The following is a 17,106-nucleotide window of genomic DNA, read 5'->3' as shown; positions in this document are numbered from 1 at the left end:
TTTAAGATATATGCAGAATTAACGCCCATACTATCTTATATTACAGGAGAGGAGAACTATAGATAGTATCATAAAGTTTCTGTATTTTCCAGGCAGCAGTTCATCACTAATTAATAATAAATTTTGATCATTTGAGGAGGCATATGATTATGTAGGATAATCAGTAAAAAAATAGTATAACTTGTAAAGAATGTACAACTTCCAAGTTGCCGGTGTTCAAATAGTGAAGAGTAAGTATTAAACCAATGAAAACTAAGAAAGGAGAGATAGAGAGTGTATGGTGGGTAAGACAGTAAGATGATCAACTTAATCCTAGATATATCAGCAATTACATTAAATTTAAATGGCTTAGCTGCAATGTGGTATCTGTGTAAAGGTAAATGTATAAATTACTGGAAAATATTAGAAAGTCCCAAAATAGACCCTCAGATACTTGGTTTCCTCAAAGGCAATAGTGATAATATGGTGGGCACGTGGTATGTGGTCAATTAGATATTTTTACGAAAAGAACAAAAACAAACTGCAATTCCTGTCTTAATGTACAGATTTAAGATAGACCATAGACCTAAATGTAAAAGCTAACATTATTAGGCTTCTAAAAGAAAATGTATGAAAATATCTTCATGACTGTAGGTAGGCAGAGATTTCTTGGAAAAGACATACAGAAAGTGTGAATAGTCAAAGAATTGATAAATTGAATTTCATCAAAATTAAAGCCTTCTGCACTTCTTTTCATAAAGAAAATATATATATATTTTATATATATTTTAATATATATATATATATATAATATATATACACTCATTAGAAACACGAGCACTTTTTCACATAAAGATGGGCAAGATTGTTTACTGCAACCTTATTTTCATTAGCAAAAGACTGGAACCAGTTCAGATGTCCATCAACAATAGAAGAGACGAATGTGGTATACACTTATACAATAGAATACACTGTATAACAGTGAAAACAATTTAACTGCCCTGAAAATAACTGGATGACTTTCACAGACATACTGTTGCATGAAAGAAGCCAGATACAGAAGAACACACTGTGGTTCCATTAATGTAAAGTTAGCACAAGGCAAAGCTAACCTGTACAGCTTAGTGATACATATTTGGATGGTAAGACTACAAAGAAAAGCAGGAAAGAGATTAACAGAAAGATCAGGTTCATTTGTGAGAGGGAAAGGTTGGTGATTGAATAGGGTGTTTTTGGGGGTGCTAGCAGTGTTCTATCTGTTGACCTAGTGGCTCTGTATGTTTTTGTTTTTTATATACTAACCCACTGTTTCATGTTTTTTTTAGAAATGTGTCTTGTTCACAATAAAAATAGTTTAAGAAGAGAAATATTAATAGCAAATATAAATGTTAATATCTTACATAATGAAGGTATTTTACAAGATATGTTCAAAACACATAATTTTTAAAATGTGTGTGTCTAGACCCAGACACACACAGAGCAGACACAGAGTAAAAACACAGGAAAGATTCATGTCAGAATGCTAACAATGGACATCTCTGTATTTTACATAGAATGCATACTATTTTATAACCAAGAAACTCTTCATTAAATATTATTTAATAAAATTAGCACTTGTAGAGGGTGTTGTCCTCTATAGAGAAGACTGATTGGGTTATTTATACTGTGTTGTTCAAGGAAGGATTTAAAGCTGCTTTGTATGCAGTAAATAACATTTTGAGCAAAAGACATGTATGCATTCACATAGAGACACTTCAGGCAATGGTGTGGTTATTAACAAAACATACCTTAGCTGCAGGGAGAATAATGGAAATTACCCAACAATTTTTTAATCCTAGACTGTTTCCTGAATTCAATAGTTCTTTTATATTTCAACACAAAAAAGAACAGCATTTTTATGTAGCTGGTAAAAGGAACACTGCAGTTTGATTTTTTTAAAAAAGGGAATATTGTCTGAGGCCATGGAATTTGGTCAAAATGCTTGACATCCCATGGCTTCAATTTTCTATGAAAAAAGCAACAATGCCTATACCTCGCAGGTTGTCTGGAGTGTAATGTGATATCATATAAATGCTCAAATGGGGGTACTTGTATACCTGCCTTGTAGAACTGATTTCTGGGAAGTGTTGGAAAGGCAGTTTCATTTTGATTTCATAGCGGCGGGGGGGTGGTGGGGGTGGGGAGGCTCTCCATTTCAGATTTGTGCGTAGGTGTGTAGGAAGGTGGGAGCGAGGGAGGGTGGATGCATTGCTTTCATAGAAGACCTTCCCTGACCAGTACTCTGCATCATTAACCACGTAGAGCCAGTGTTCCATTGCGCTCTTTCACAGACTTAGAGAGGCTGCAGCTTGTAACTGGGAGGTCTCCAAGTCTCTTGGTTTGTAGGAGTATCCTGCTTCATGTCCCTTTAATTGGTTTACTGCTTTCTGAGTCCCAGAAATAATATTTATTTTGCTCAGAGAATTTTGAGCTCAGTAGGGTGTAGACATTTAAGCTTCCCAGATTCTGTAGCAAAAGGAACTTGAAAATTAAGTAATGGTACTTACTTTTTTATGGTCTTTTTTTCAGAGGTTGGGTATTTGAGAAGAGGAGGAACATAAAATGTGTGGTATCTTCTTCGTTAAGATTCTGTTTTTTTAAGTCTCCACCTGGGAACTTGAGGACTTCCTCCTTGTATGAAAGTTGCATTGCCACAAAGTCTGTGCTCAGCTCTGCTCTTAGTCTCTGCGGCACTCATGGAACCCTCTGATGTTCATTTTCTCTAGTATCCTTCAGGTTACTGAGTATCTTAGCCGGATGGATCTGTGGACATGTTAAGTTAAATTTTGAATGGGGAGCTGGTATATTGCCTTGTCGCATACCTGGCATTTGAAGAGTCCTGAATGCAACATAAAATGAGGGTACGTAGTACCCCATCAGTATTTAAAGTCTATATGGAAAAATCATATACACCCCCCTGCCCCCCAATTTATGATCTCTGGGCACATCAACTTGGTGACACAATGACAAGCAGAGGGACAATGTTAAGGAAGCCAAATATAGTACCAACCAGTTAAGAGAATTAGAACTCTTTCCACGTATTGCACCCCATGCACGTACCGTCATGATGGAGCACCCTTTCTCATTCTCCCTCCATTATGGCTCCTTCTTCCAGGGCACATAGCCACCTGGGTGGGTTTGTTTCTTCTTTTTGAAGGTTTAAAAAAAAAGGCATATATTATTACTCAGAAGAAGTATGGAGGGTGCTCAGTGTAATTCATGGTTGCTTGAGCAGCTCAACAGTGTTCTCAAGGACCTGGGCTTTTTCCATAGTCTCTGCTGATGCTCATTGTTTCGGCTCTGACCTCGTGCTTGTTCCCCGCTGCTGCAACATGACTGCTACTGCTCACGCAGACACTTACACGTGACTCGGGCAACATTTTACATAGCCAGTCTAGGGGTCCACCGGCTTGCTCTTCTTTTCCCAGACAGCTGCAGGGTGAGGTGCTTAATCTGGGAGGGCAGCAAGGGAAAAAAGACAAAACTGAGTTTTGAAGAGGTTTTAAATAATATATCTTGGGCATTTGTACAAAATAAGTGACTGTATTTTTGAACATGTAAATTTAAAACACGTATACGCTAGTGACGCATATAGGCTCCAAAGCCAATGTAGTCTTGAAATATGTGAGATTCAGAGTGTGATTTGCTTCACTAGATCCCTAAAAAATATGTTGGTACTTGACAGTGTTCTAATTTTTGCCTTTTGTGTTGTTTTTTTTTTTTTTGCATGTGCATGTTGAAAGTCTGTAAGTCAATTACTTAATGTTTCCTTTAATGTTTTTTTAAAAATTTTTGATGGCATATTTCTCCTTATGCATGACCGTGGGACATTATAAGATGCTCAGTGAATACTGCTGACTGATTGTGGTGTTCAAGATAGACTTTTTAGTTATATATTGTCTTTTTCTCCCCTCTTCTTTGGTTAAAAGCCATATTCCTTGTGAACCTACTGATTGTTGAATTTATTCCAAAACTCCTGCCCTCTTAGCCAGTCAAATCAAACACTGGGAGGTTGCAGTGGGAGAAGGGCAGATGTGGGAAGCCCTTCGTGGCTGTACCCCTGAAGACTGATGGCTCTCTCCACTTGCCTCTTTCCCTTTGGTATATCAGAATTAACTCTCTGGAGGAAAGTAACAAGTAATATACACTGGAGTCAATCAATGTCTCGTCGCAGTAATACTTTCCTGCTCTTTAAGGTGTGAGGCTTGTTCAGAACACTCTTCTATAAACTTAGCACATCAAGGAACAAACACATAGTCTGATTGGCAAAAACCCAGCAAATGACATTCAGCCCTATACAGCTTTGTCTTGTCACCCAAACCCAAAGCATTTTGGACCCAGGTCTGTCTGTCTTTGTTACTATGTTAAGTAGATCATTTACTCTATGTCGAGACCAGTTTTTACCTCTTCCTGGAATCTTCTCTCTAACCCCTCTGGCCATTGAGAAAATGGGTTACTCCATAGGCTGTGTCCACAGCTTCAGCTGAATTGAATTCTAAGCAGTTTTAAAGGTAGTTTCCTGGATAAAGACATGATCTCATCCTCAATTTTTACAGTACCCTCAACTCCTGAGCATCTTATCATGCTGAAGTCTTTATTCCTGGGTTTATTTCTCCAGCTGTCTCTTAACCTTCCCATTTTTGGTGTCCACACGTACACTTTTGTTTTATTCACAGTTTTGTTTCCTCCTCATTAGTCATTGGTCATTGCTTATTGGTCCCCAACTTGCCTATACAAGCACATTTATTTCCATCATATTTTCTGATACTTAGAGACTAATATTTTGTTTATCATTAAATGGCTAACCTAAATATATTTTGCAGTATAATGAGGAGATGTGTATTTATTGCACATAAATATCTAACATATTGACTTATTCAGTAGCTTTTAAAGATTTGGGCTTAATTTTGCCTTTTTTTTTTTTTTTTTTTTTTTTTTTTTCAGAAGTTGGTTGTCAGAAACCCTACCTGGGGCATGTGATTTCCTATGAAGTTCACGCAAGCCAGGAATAATAGGAAGATGTTAGAATTGGCTCTTTCAAAGAACGGTTTCTAGTTTTAAGGGGAAAATGAAAAAAATTGGATTATAACGAGTTTATAATTTTATTCAATCATTACTTAGGGCTTTTGAGTTATTGAAACGGTTCTTTAGTAACTATCAGTTTTCCTTGATGAATGTTTATAGTGGTTTTGTTTTTGTTTTTGTTTTTTTTTCTTGGTAATCTGATAAGAATGAAAAGTAGTTAGAAGCCAAATCTATGTTGGTATACAGAAGACGACAACACTGTGGCAGCAAGTAAAGAAATATGGTGTCATTGTTATTTCACACTCTCCAAATTACCTGTGATGAGCTTAAGAGGTTTCATTCATGCATAGAAAATTTTTAATTATTCATAGTGCTTTGGTGTACTATAAAAGTCGAATTATTAACACTGTAATTTGTTCAGATAGCATTTAGTAGGAAAATATATCAGAAATAATTAATTGTTCTCAAGATATGATAAGGTAGATCTATCTACAGAGGGCAATCAAAGAGTAGCAGTAGGATATTGATTGCTTTTTAGGGAAAAAAAAAATTCTGTTCCATTTCTCAATGTTAACAATTGTGAGAGGAAAATTCCCACTTGGGAAGAATGTTTTCCAGGTTGCTTCACTGCCAAGTGTTTGACATTGTGTGGAGTCTTAGATGAATAAGGCTTATGGCAGTCTTTGGGAATGACGGACTCCAACGACCTCGGCTTTCTGCTGTGCAGACCTCTGTTTTCAGCCCTGCTAGTGTCTGTAATAATGTTCCGGTGGTTTCTCAGTGCTACTTCCGGTGAAGACTAAAGTTTGTTCCCCTGACTCCAAGATAGCTGCGGAAGAGGATACGTGTCCACTAACAAAATAAATTTAGGATGTTGCCAGTGTGTGAACTGCACATTCTGCACTGTTTATGGGGTTTCACCCTTACCATTTACTGATGGAAATACACCTTGCCTCCTTTTGGTCTCCTTTGACATAGCTACGTGCTGCAGATAGGATTCATAATCATTCTAAAGTTAAAAAACATCTAAATTGTATGATAGTTTGCTGTGAGGCCATCCATATTTTTCCCTTTCCCTTTTTCTCTCTCCTTGACCTAGCAGCAGGAAGCCTTTGTTTGAGGTGTTCATCTGGAACAACTTTTCCACACTTGTTTTCATGTTCTGTTAGATTACAGGGCAGCAGGCCTACCTTTGAAGCTCCTTTCTCTTTTGTTTCTTTGCCGTGCACTCCAGTAATTAACTTTGTCCTTCTTTTATTTGTTCCAGTCAATCGCAGGCCACTCTGCTGAGCATCTTCTCCCAGGAGTACCAGGTTAGAAGTTTTCTCCTTTGTGAGGGTTGACAGGTGCCTAATTGAATGATGAATGTCCCTTTATTTCTTTGTAATTGAACTGCCAGCTCTCTGATTGGGTTGGAGGATGTTCTCCTTTCCACATCGAGCACCGCCTGCGTCTCAGTGGAGGCCTGCCAAGCCTACCCATCCATCTGTCTAATAACATCTAGCCTTTGCTTATTTGGTGGACCTGTAATAAATTATGCTAAACCATTATTATTCTGACAATAATAATTTCCCTGTGTTGCGTGGTTCCATGTGCTAAATGTTTGCTGACTTGCACTGTCAGTGCCGCTTTCCATTGCTGACAGAGATGATGATAAATGACCATTGCTGGAGTGGCAGAAGGCAAGAGAGGCAGAAAATGGAGTCATTTATCATGAGATGACAGGTGTCAGTCAAGTGGCAAGTCTCTATGGAATTACTTTTTGTAGTTTTCAAATAAGTTGTTTTTAAGCAATGTTCTTCCTGGTTAAAAATGGCAATTGGATTGTAAAACTAGAGTGCAGAGGACTTAGATGGAATTGAATTGAGGGAAAATTAATACAAAGGTTGAAAGAGGGAACAAGTTTTTCTTTGCCCTCTGCAACCCTAAGCAAACTTATTTAGATTCAATTACTGTGACCCCGTTGGCTTTTACATGTATACTGTACCTTGTGGTACGGTCTGAAGACATCCCAGCCAAGCAGCAGGGATTAAAATGCATAGCTTCATAGAGTAGAAGGCAAAAAGACCCACCGCCACCCAGATCCCCAAACTATTATTCAGCTGGCCCTATGTGCTAGACATTGGGATGAAGGAATACGTCATTCTGCTCTTGAACCTGATGTGTGACACAACATAAAGATCTTTTTTGTTTTGTTTCAGAAACATATCAAAAGAACACATGCCAAACATCATACTTCCGAGGCGATCGAAAGTTATTATCAGAGGTATGACCTGCCTGCCCCACTAGAGGGTATCATAGCACCTATTAATTGTAATAATAATTATGAATAAATTAGGTTACTAGATTAATTGTCTGTATAACATTCCAAGGCGTTGTGATATAAGTCTTACTTAAGACTTGAGGTATATCTTTGAGTGATTTCTCAAATGCTATGTTTGAAGAATATGGTGAGACTGTCTTGATTGGGTGTATGTGCGTATAGTGTGTAAGAAATCCTTACAGTATTATGAAATCTCAGTTGGCTACTTTAAACTTGCTCTAAGTGTGTGTCTTGTATAGACGCGTACGTCAATGCGCACATATCTACATATATGTGTGAAAGTTCTCAAACTAAGTTTTATTTCTTGCTTAGATCAGCAAGTCAAAAAATATATTCGAAAATAAGATTGAATTTGGTTGCACTTCTATTTGCATTTGGTTGCACACTCATAGGTAGTGGGCTTGCCATTTTAGAATTAAAAAAAGTCATGTCAAGTAAGGACGTATGACGATGTGTAATATACAACTGTCACATTTTAAATGGGGTTTTATATTTTAAAAAGAAAATCTGGATATTAAATCAACAACGTAGTGTCCAGGGGATATTTTAATTTCAGTCTAGTTTATTACAAACAGTTTTCAACTTCTCTTCTAAAACAGAATCTTTAAAATAGCTCTTTTAAAAAGATTCTAAAAAGGTTATTGTCTTTGTGATATGACTGAATAATTTACAACCATAAATGGTAATGGATTGCATTAGAATCGTTGGTTGGTTTCTTAAATATTTCAAGGACATATTGGAAAGGAAAACTGTCTGAAATATGCTCTTAAGGTATTACACTTAAGATTGACAGATCAACATGTCTGTGGTGAGAGTGACACTGCCAATTTTAGATGAATGATTTTATGCACAAATATTTTATGAATGAAATGAATATCTAGATTCAGTATTGGTATCATGTTTCTGTAAAGTCATTTTTTAAGAACTGAGAAGTGTTTATTAAAAAGTTATTGAAGTTATCCTTTTAAAAAATTACACCCTATACCGCATATTAGAGTTATGTTCAGTTTTCAGTAGTGGCATCCACTAAAGATACACACACCGCACGCATACACACACTTTTGTGTCTAGGAGAATTCCCCTCTAAACAAGTCTTTGTAAAGTTTGAGTTGATATTTTTCAACAATTATACCCTCCTCAGTGACACCAACAGTTAACGTTAGAACCTTAATCATCAATAAAAACTGAAGAATGGCTCCCAAAGTGCTATGAAGTCAGCAAGTGCTTTGGAATCCAGTTGGAATCCATACTCTCCAAAGGAAGACTGGACAGTTACTTCCATGTCAAAAAGTACATTTTTGTTTGTAAAAGTTACTGTCTTAGGCCATCGTATAAAAGTACATGTCCAGTCTTTAAAGCCTTGTTGACATAAGCAGTAGAAAATAGAGCATTCCCTAGAAATTTGGAGATCCACCAGTAGGCTGCGGGGCTGTCCTCTGACGATCATTTTCATTGTTGTAAAAGGCCATTTTAATTAGATGATTGCTGAGATCTCTAAGTGCTGCTTTTTAACATTTAGCTTCATTTAAAAGTACATTTAATTATCAAAGTATGAACATGTTGTATTGGATTATCTGAGTCACTCAAGCCAGAAATAAAAGTCTTCCCTGTAAATATGGTTACTCAGTGATGCACAGTTGAGTGAGCAATAATGAGAATATATTTGTATTTCTTTAAATTATTTAAACGTGAGAATCTCAGTTGTTTCAAGGAGTCACAACATTTTGAAACAAAACTGTGAGATTTGGGCTATAATGGACAGACTAATAAGAAAGCAGCCTCACCAGTTTCTTACTTTACCCCCCTGCTTCCTGACTTTCTGCCCTGTACTCTGTGCTTGGAGATGGGCTATATTGTCACCTTTCAGACATATTGACCGTACAGGCCCCTTGTCAATGTGATGGTTAAATGTCCCTGTATTCTCTGAGGTAAATTGGCCTTAAAAGATTTCTGTTTTCCAGTTGATTGTAATAAAGGCAAATTGTGTTATATCAAGACATATTTAAGCAGTTTGACAATGTTAACACTTTCTTTGATTCCTTTTCTTTGAAAAAAGTAATATGCGCACATTACAGAAATTAAACACATTTGTGATGGTCTCAAAAGGAATGAATGATTGCCCATAATTGTGGCAGCCAGAGATAACCACAGTGGTATTTTTCATTCTAGCCTTTTGTCAATCCATTTTCATATAGATGAGGTCATACTGTATATGCTATTGTGAATCCTGAATTTTATACTTAGAAAAATGTTTATGACATAATATTACTCTGTAGAGAGCTTTTTGTAAACATTTTATTGATTGCATTACCTCATCATAGGAAAGTGTCGAAATTTACTGAATTATAACTCTGTTGAACATATATGTTTTCAGTGTTGTAATATAAAAATAATACCGTGGTAAACATTTTGGTACATAAGTATTTGCGTTTTGGATTAGTTTTCTAAGATTTCTATATATGTAATTACTGGTACAATGAGCGTATAAGGATTTTATTTTATGTTCCCAAATTACTGTCTACAAAGATTGTGATGGCTTCCTACTAGCACTGTCAGAGAATTTCTGTGTCTCTGCATTCTTGCTAGTGTTGAGATGATCTCAATTCAGAATTTGAAGTCTGTATTTATAAACCATATAATAATCCACAGTGTGATTCCATCATGGTTCACTGAAAATTCAAAGTATCCAAATATCAGCCGAAAATATTTTCTCAAGCTTTTGAATTATTGAGGAAATTTCCTCAATTCTTCATGTTGTGTATGTGCAGACACAGCTTCTGTGCTCATTTTGAAAACAACTCTGTTCTTTCTCCCTGTGTTAACAGCATTTTATTTCCAAACAGAAAACATACCTGGCAAAATTTATTTCGTTCCATCTAAATTGTTGCACATGGGCTTGGTGTGCACTCACAGAGACACATTCACCAGTGGTCATATTTGCAAGTCCCCATCAGTAGCAAGGTTCAGAAATGTCGTCTCCTCTCTTTTTCCCTTCTCCCAGCACACACTGTTTGAGGGCCAGCTGTATGAGCTTTAGAGAATTAGATCAATTGAATTTCATTCAGCTGTTCACACAGAAAAAAGGCTAGCTCAAATATGTTATCGACATTACGTGACATAAATAGTTTCTGAAAATTTGAACCACTTTTTTTATTTAATTAGCACAATTTACTTCGCGTTCCCTGTGTCTCATCTACTATGCCAGGAATCAAGGATACAGGTGTGCATAAGACATGGTGCCTGCCCTCAACTGCTCTGTTTTAGTGGGAAAACATCTGCATGCGTGGAGATGGGCTCCAGAAATTTTAAAGGTAGAATCAACAAAGGTGATACTCAGCCGTAAGCTTAGGATAGAATTTTGGTAGGTTTTTGAAGTTCTACCACTATAATTATTATTATGAAAATAATAAAGATCAAATAACTTTGCCTTTAATATTTTAAATCTGTACATGTTATTTTAATCTTAGATGCTAATGAATCTTTCACACTCAAAGAAACATAAAGTGGATCTTCTATGAAGATCTTTGGAGGATGGTTTCACCCACAAGATAAACACTTCTTGGTCCTCCTCTGGCAAAGCTAGAGGATGACACATCGCTTCTGTGCAAAGTAGTTTTAATTTGCAAATAGGTATTAGGAAGATGGCCCAGGTCACCTTAATGTGGTATTCAGAATCCCATCCTTGTATCTGAATTATAATGCAGCTCTTTGCTAAGGATCTGTTGGATGAAGTTTCAGCATCTGTTTGTGTAGGTCTCTCTCAAGGAGGTTCCTGTCTAAGTGGAGAGAGAAACATACCATTATAAAGGTATGAAAAGTCTACACTGCACGTTTGCACAAGATACTTTGGGGATGCAGAGAAGGGTAGCACTAGGAATTTCTGATCATGTCCTTACTGAATGTTTTCTGTAATTAGCATGCCCCTGTGATGGCATATCAAAACATTTGAATAAAATGTGTCACTTGAGGACAGTTAAAGTTCCCAGAAAGGACAACTACAACTTCAAAGTAATTTTCACTTAATTTCTTTTCCCCAGTACTCCTGAAGTGCTGCAGGATAGAGTTAGGAAACAGGCTGGAGAATAAATATTGTCAGAATCAGCTCCACTCTTTTCAACATATGAAGGCACCTCAGTAGACCTTGGCAGATAGGGTTCCATTTCAGACCTTTACTGTTTACTGGTTGAGGGAGCCCTGACGGGTTACATCAGTACCCTGGGGGTTTTGTTTCTTGGCAACTAGGCCGCTTAAGCCCATAATTAGGAATGTCCACTGTATTAAGAGTGAACATATGGGGCGCCTGGGTGGCTCAGTTGGTTAAGCGTCCGACTTCGGCTCAGGTCAAGATCTCACGTTCCGTGAGTTCGAGCCCCGCATCGGGCTCTGTGCTGACAGCTCAGAGCCTGGAGCCCGTTTCAGATTCTGTGTCTCCCTCTCTCTCTGCCCCTCCCCTATTCATGCTCTCTCTCTGTCTCAAAAATAAAGAAACGTTAAAAAAAAAAAAGAGTGAACATGTTTCTATACAGATATAGTGGGTTATTGTTTGACCATCTCCTGTTTCTTTAAACTTAATAGACATGCTCCATTGGTCATTACCAGGATAATGGTTAATGCAACATTTACATAAAACATATAATTTTGAGTCCAAACAGTTCTCTGGCATAGGCAGTGGTCTGAGGTCTAGCTGTTCTTTGTCATTATTCCCTATCAGCTCTCAAAACTCTGCTGTGGTCACCCTAGAACGTTTCCTGGTCCTCAGACACCCCAGGCATATTCCTGACTTTGCACTTAGGGTTCTCTTGCTGACAATATACTTCCTCCCATGGCCTGCTGCTTTCTTTCTTAGGAGCCTCTACCTAAGTGTCACTTCCTTAGAGATGGGCATTCTGACCAACCCATCTAAGTTTACATTTTATCGTAGTATATAACATTATATTATTACATTATATTATTTCTGTGTTCTCATTGTTTGTCTCTCCACTGAAATATAATCTCTGTGATGGCAGGAACCATGGACGTTTTGTTCCCGGCTGCTTCCTCAGAACGTGGAATAGGCCCAACATGAGTTATCTCTCACAAGTATTTGTGGGATAAGTGAATGTTAGGTAGAAAGTTATAAAGATATCCTAATACCAGTGTAGGGTTAACTAATCTGACCCGAAATCTGAACCCTTAACGAATGTGCGTGTTTGGTGGTTATGAATACTGGATTAGTTGGTCAGACTTGACTGAACTGTTTTGGTTGTTCCTTGAGCAGGCCTGTGAGTGCAATGAAATTGTGAGTTGTGTGAGATTCTGAGCTAAACTGTTTCCCAGAGACCTTTCTCTAAACCGCATTTGCTACCTTTTTTTTTTTTTGTCTTTTTTTCTGAAAGTGCTTATTTCACAATTAGATTGCTAAATAATTTTTTCAAGAAAGTCCCCAATATATGGGAAATGAACTTACTAAATTTATTTTGAAGTTTTAATGATCCTGAGACTCCCTACCTTGAATAATTTGCTTTTATTCCATTTATTTTATAGAAAAATCATACATCTTCATAAACATATTTGTGAAATAACATAATTTAGTATATTCTTATGTTAGTTATATGGGAGGTCTCATATATTGAGTTTGATTTCTACTATCAAACAAATATTGTTAATTTATTCACTCAAATGGCATATTCTAGAGAAAATATCCATACTTAATTCTCTTCTCTTGTCCAATATGGCTGTTGAAAGTTATTAAATCAGTCATTTATTGAAGAAAAAAATATATGTGTATAATGCAATCACCTATTATAAGCCAAGAACTGTTCTAGGCATAATAAATTGAATAAAATACAATTCCTCTATTCTCTTTGGGCTTTCACCCTTACACTGGGGAATGGGTTGAGGTAAACAAGTAACTAGGCAGATACAATATGCTCTGTTAAGTAATGGAGAGATGTACAAGGAGCTCATCGATTGCACCTTGGGACACCTAACTTACTCCTAGCTTGTGGTAGATTGAAGACAGTTAAATGTAAGCTGAATCATGAGTTCTCCAGGTGAAGGCTGGAGTGCAGAACAATGACTAGAGATGAAGCTGGCCAAGGACAGTAGGTGGGAACCAGATCATGAAAGACATTTACAAGAGGTCTTGAGTGATTATAATTTAATCTTGAGATTTAATGTGGGAAAATGGCACATCCAAAGTTTTATTTAAAAATAAAATCATTCTGGCTTCCATGTCTAGGATGGATTTGGAGAGGTTTTGTTGTTGTTGTTGTTGTTATTTTTTTAGCTAGGTTAGGGAATGGGAGGGATAGAGGTTATGACGGAAATGCAGGGCAGATAGGGTGATGGCTTGTATTGCCTAACAAGGTGTGCTGACCCACCGATGACAAGTCTGTTCCATTTGTTTCTTAATAAGGTGTCAACCAGGGCTGTGAAACAAAATAAAAAGGTGCGATGGGTGCATGGATGCCTTTTTTTCAAACCATAAGAGCAAACTTATTTCCTTTCCATAACGTGATTGAGGTATAATAAAGCCAGGGTGTTAGGGACAGTTCTTTTTGAAATCGCTTCCTTGTCCCATGTTAGGAGATGAAAACAAGGGAGACCGATGCGCTCACACTTCGTGCCCCCAACTTCAGTTAGTTAGTTGCCAGTGGTTTTGAGGTGAGTTGTTTTTGTTTTCCTTTTCCCTTTAATGCTTTCCTATGACAGTAACGTACTTTAACTAGAGTTGAGCGTGGCATTTGCCCAGGAGAAACGTGTACACACAGGGGATGCTGACAAGTCTATGCTGGCCTTTTCTTGTCACTACATTACCACTTGGCTTTGTCTGTCTAGGTACCTGAATGGAGTGGGAAGAAATGGAGCTGCCCCAGTGCTCCTGGAGCTGGCCAATGAGGTAATGTTATTGTTATTATTTTACTTAAACCTGCCGAAAACCTAAGGGGCCTATCTAGAGTAGCTTTGCTTAGAATTATAATTAACCTTAAAAAAAGAGATTTTGAGGTGCATTAGACACTTAAATTGCTCCCCGGTCTCTTTGTAGTTTTAATAATTGGACAAAGAACTTCATATATTAATAAGTCAGTTCACATAATTAGTCTCCTTCTTTTAAGGCAAATGTATAAACAGCTTCTTGGTTTCTTTGCGGGAAATTTCAACCAAACAGCTCAAGACATGCTCTTCTCTGGATGTGTAGTCTTAATTTAGTGTGAGAAATAACCTGTGTAGAGTGAAGAGATGTATGGCCGAGAAAATCTGTGCTATTATGAAAATAAAGAGAGACATTGTTTACTTAAAACTGTAATGTTTACTTGATTTATTTTTTTTTGTTAGCAAACTTTTATAATGATAAAAGATACATGCCTTATACAAAAGTCTCTTGATATGAAGAAGCGTACTGTTGTTCATAACACCAAATATAAAGTGATTTATTGAACTTACTTGTTAACTCTGATCTCTTTCTGTTTGGGGAAACAAATAATAGTCTTACATTTAGAAAAGGAAACCCTAAAGATTTCCCATGAATGAAGAAGCTGTGAGAAGCTCATAATAGTGGCCGAGAGCATACCAAAGAATAAAATATTTAATTCCTAAACTTTGAAATATTTATCTGCTGTAATGAGAGCAATACAAGATTTAGTCTCACTCGGAACTGCTTATGCAAACCTCACAGGGGCGGAATGCAGTGTGCACTGGTTTTGTGTTGTGTTATAATGGACAACATAGCAGCAAGGCAGAGAATGCGTGTGTGCATTAAAGATGACTCAGTGCTGCACGCATTAAGTGCTGTGGCAGCAGCGAGTTGTACTTGCTACATGGGCAAGGAAGGATGGCTTCTCTCGCAGCTTCTGTCTGCTCTGCACCACCACAGTCAGCAAATGAGCAATTACCTATCAGTTACTAGAAGGTTTTAATAGTTGAGGCAGTGTCTACACAATCTGATAGGATAGTTAACATATAAAATGCACTTCTCTTCCTTGCAAACCATACTTTTTCTGTTTCTACAGCAAGGTGGTTTTTCAGTGTCTTCAGACTTGTTTGTTACGAGTTGATTCTATTCACAACTTGAGGTATCTGTTCTGTAACTAGGAATTCAGTGATCGTCCCTTATGAAAAGAAAGAGTGAGCTAACAGCGTCTAGAAATAACATGATGCAAGCATGGTACTCATTGTTATAGATGATGATATTGCTGGCATACATAAGTTTTACATAGTAGCAGTTTACATTCATTTGAATGTTTAAGTGGACATTTCCACTGAGCCTTGCTTATCTGGCTGACCTCAAGTTCCATCTTCTAGTAATACGGAAAATTTTTAGCCACTAACACACTTTTCTCCTGTATCGGTAAAGCTGTTATTTACCATGAATATATAGAATACTTAGCCAAAGAAAATAAAGTGTCATTAAAGACTTTTTTTTTCTCTCTCCCTTGGCTGCAGATTAGTACAGAGATAATAGCACTTTCTGATTGACTGCTACCGCATTAGGGAAATTTGGGAATAACTCGGACCAGATTATGGCTTCTAAACAACCAAGCTGCCATTTTTATATGATAGTTAAGGCTTAAAGGACATATGCTTGCATCTGGTGACAATTGATGTGATGGTAATGCTTTATGAGTCAATATATATTTAATCAGTGGAAACTGTAAAAATTGATGAGAAATATATGACATTGGTACATTAGAGTGCGTAGTAGCTCTCTTAAACAGGAGCACTGTATTGTTGACTTGGGCAGGGACTCGATGTGGTCGTCATGGATTTTACAAATATCTTAATACTAATTTTCCTAGTTCAAGGCTAGAAATGACCATTTTAGGAAATCTCATTTTGTTAGTAATAATAAGATCAGTCATTCTGTTCTCTCCACACAAATATTTTCAAGTGAGATTTGAAGCACTATGAATTTTACTTACATGCTAAATTCTGACATGAAGCATGATGGCCCTATTTCAGAGAAAGATGGACACATGATTAATATGAAAATTATGGAGATGCAAGTACCTGAACTAATAAGGTAGTCCTTATTCAGGCTGGACTACCTTCAGTAATTTCACCATTTTTCATGTGTCAGCTCTGATGTGGGTTACTAGGAATAAGCAGCTTCGTGGAAAGCATTTCTTTCTACTTGGGGAATTTAAGGGCATCCAAGTACATACATATTTGAGAAAACTGTTCATACAAATGAAGCCAGCCTTTTTGTCTAGTTACTAAATCAAGATAAAATTTTGGTATGAATACAGAACTTGAAAAACTGTCAAGAAATTTCATGGTTATAATATAGGAGGAACATTTGCTATCTACAGCTAAGATAAAAAGGCTCGTTTTAGGGGAGCATTAGTGCTCTTGAAAAATACACGCCTGTTTTCTGGTGAAATTAAATCAATGGTTAATAAAAGATCTGAGAACCAAAAAGAAAACAGTATGTTTCCAAATGAGTAGATGCATTTTTAGCTAATTAAAATGACTGTTGGATTGAGTATTCCTGTTTTCTGTTTGATCCTATAGAATAAAAGTTATCTCCTTGGGTTCTTTATTCACTAAATTGATAGGTAACATTTCAGATAAGCCTAAGGATGGTGATCTTACAGTATAGGGATTGTTGTTTGTTATTGTTAATATCTCTACAGTATTGAATGAGATATTAAACAAGACATTTTATATGTAAGGAACACTTATACCAAAACTTTGGTTAAGTCTTTAAAGATAAAATAAACTGAAATCAGTAAAATCCGTATTTTTAATGGCAAAGGACA

The 17,106-nt window shown here is 36.9% G+C and overlaps 1 protein-coding gene across 6 annotated transcripts in view; it reads left to right on the top strand.

Annotated features, from left to right (window-relative positions):
- CDIN1 (CDAN1 interacting nuclease 1) overlaps positions 1-17,106 on the top strand; it is a 215,832-nt gene that overhangs the window by 43,090 nt on the left and 155,636 nt on the right. For all 6 annotated transcript variants that reach the window (XR_006218681.1, XM_042989197.1, XM_007097626.3 and 3 more), the window contains exons 2-4: positions 6,311-6,356; positions 7,245-7,309; positions 14,186-14,246. Coding sequence is in view for 4 of the 6 variants with exons in the window: in XM_042989197.1 (XP_042845131.1) it covers positions 6,311-6,356; positions 7,245-7,309; positions 14,186-14,246 (172 nt within the window). In the remaining 2 variants the exon portion in view is untranslated. The remainder of the gene's footprint in view (positions 1-6,310; positions 6,357-7,244; positions 7,310-14,185; positions 14,247-17,106) is intronic.

This window comes from Panthera tigris, chromosome B3 (genome assembly GCF_018350195.1).
Source record: "Panthera tigris isolate Pti1 chromosome B3, P.tigris_Pti1_mat1.1, whole genome shotgun sequence".
Lineage (NCBI taxonomy): Eukaryota > Metazoa > Chordata > Mammalia > Carnivora > Felidae > Panthera > Panthera tigris.
This window is presented reverse-complemented; position numbering and strand designations above follow the sequence as displayed.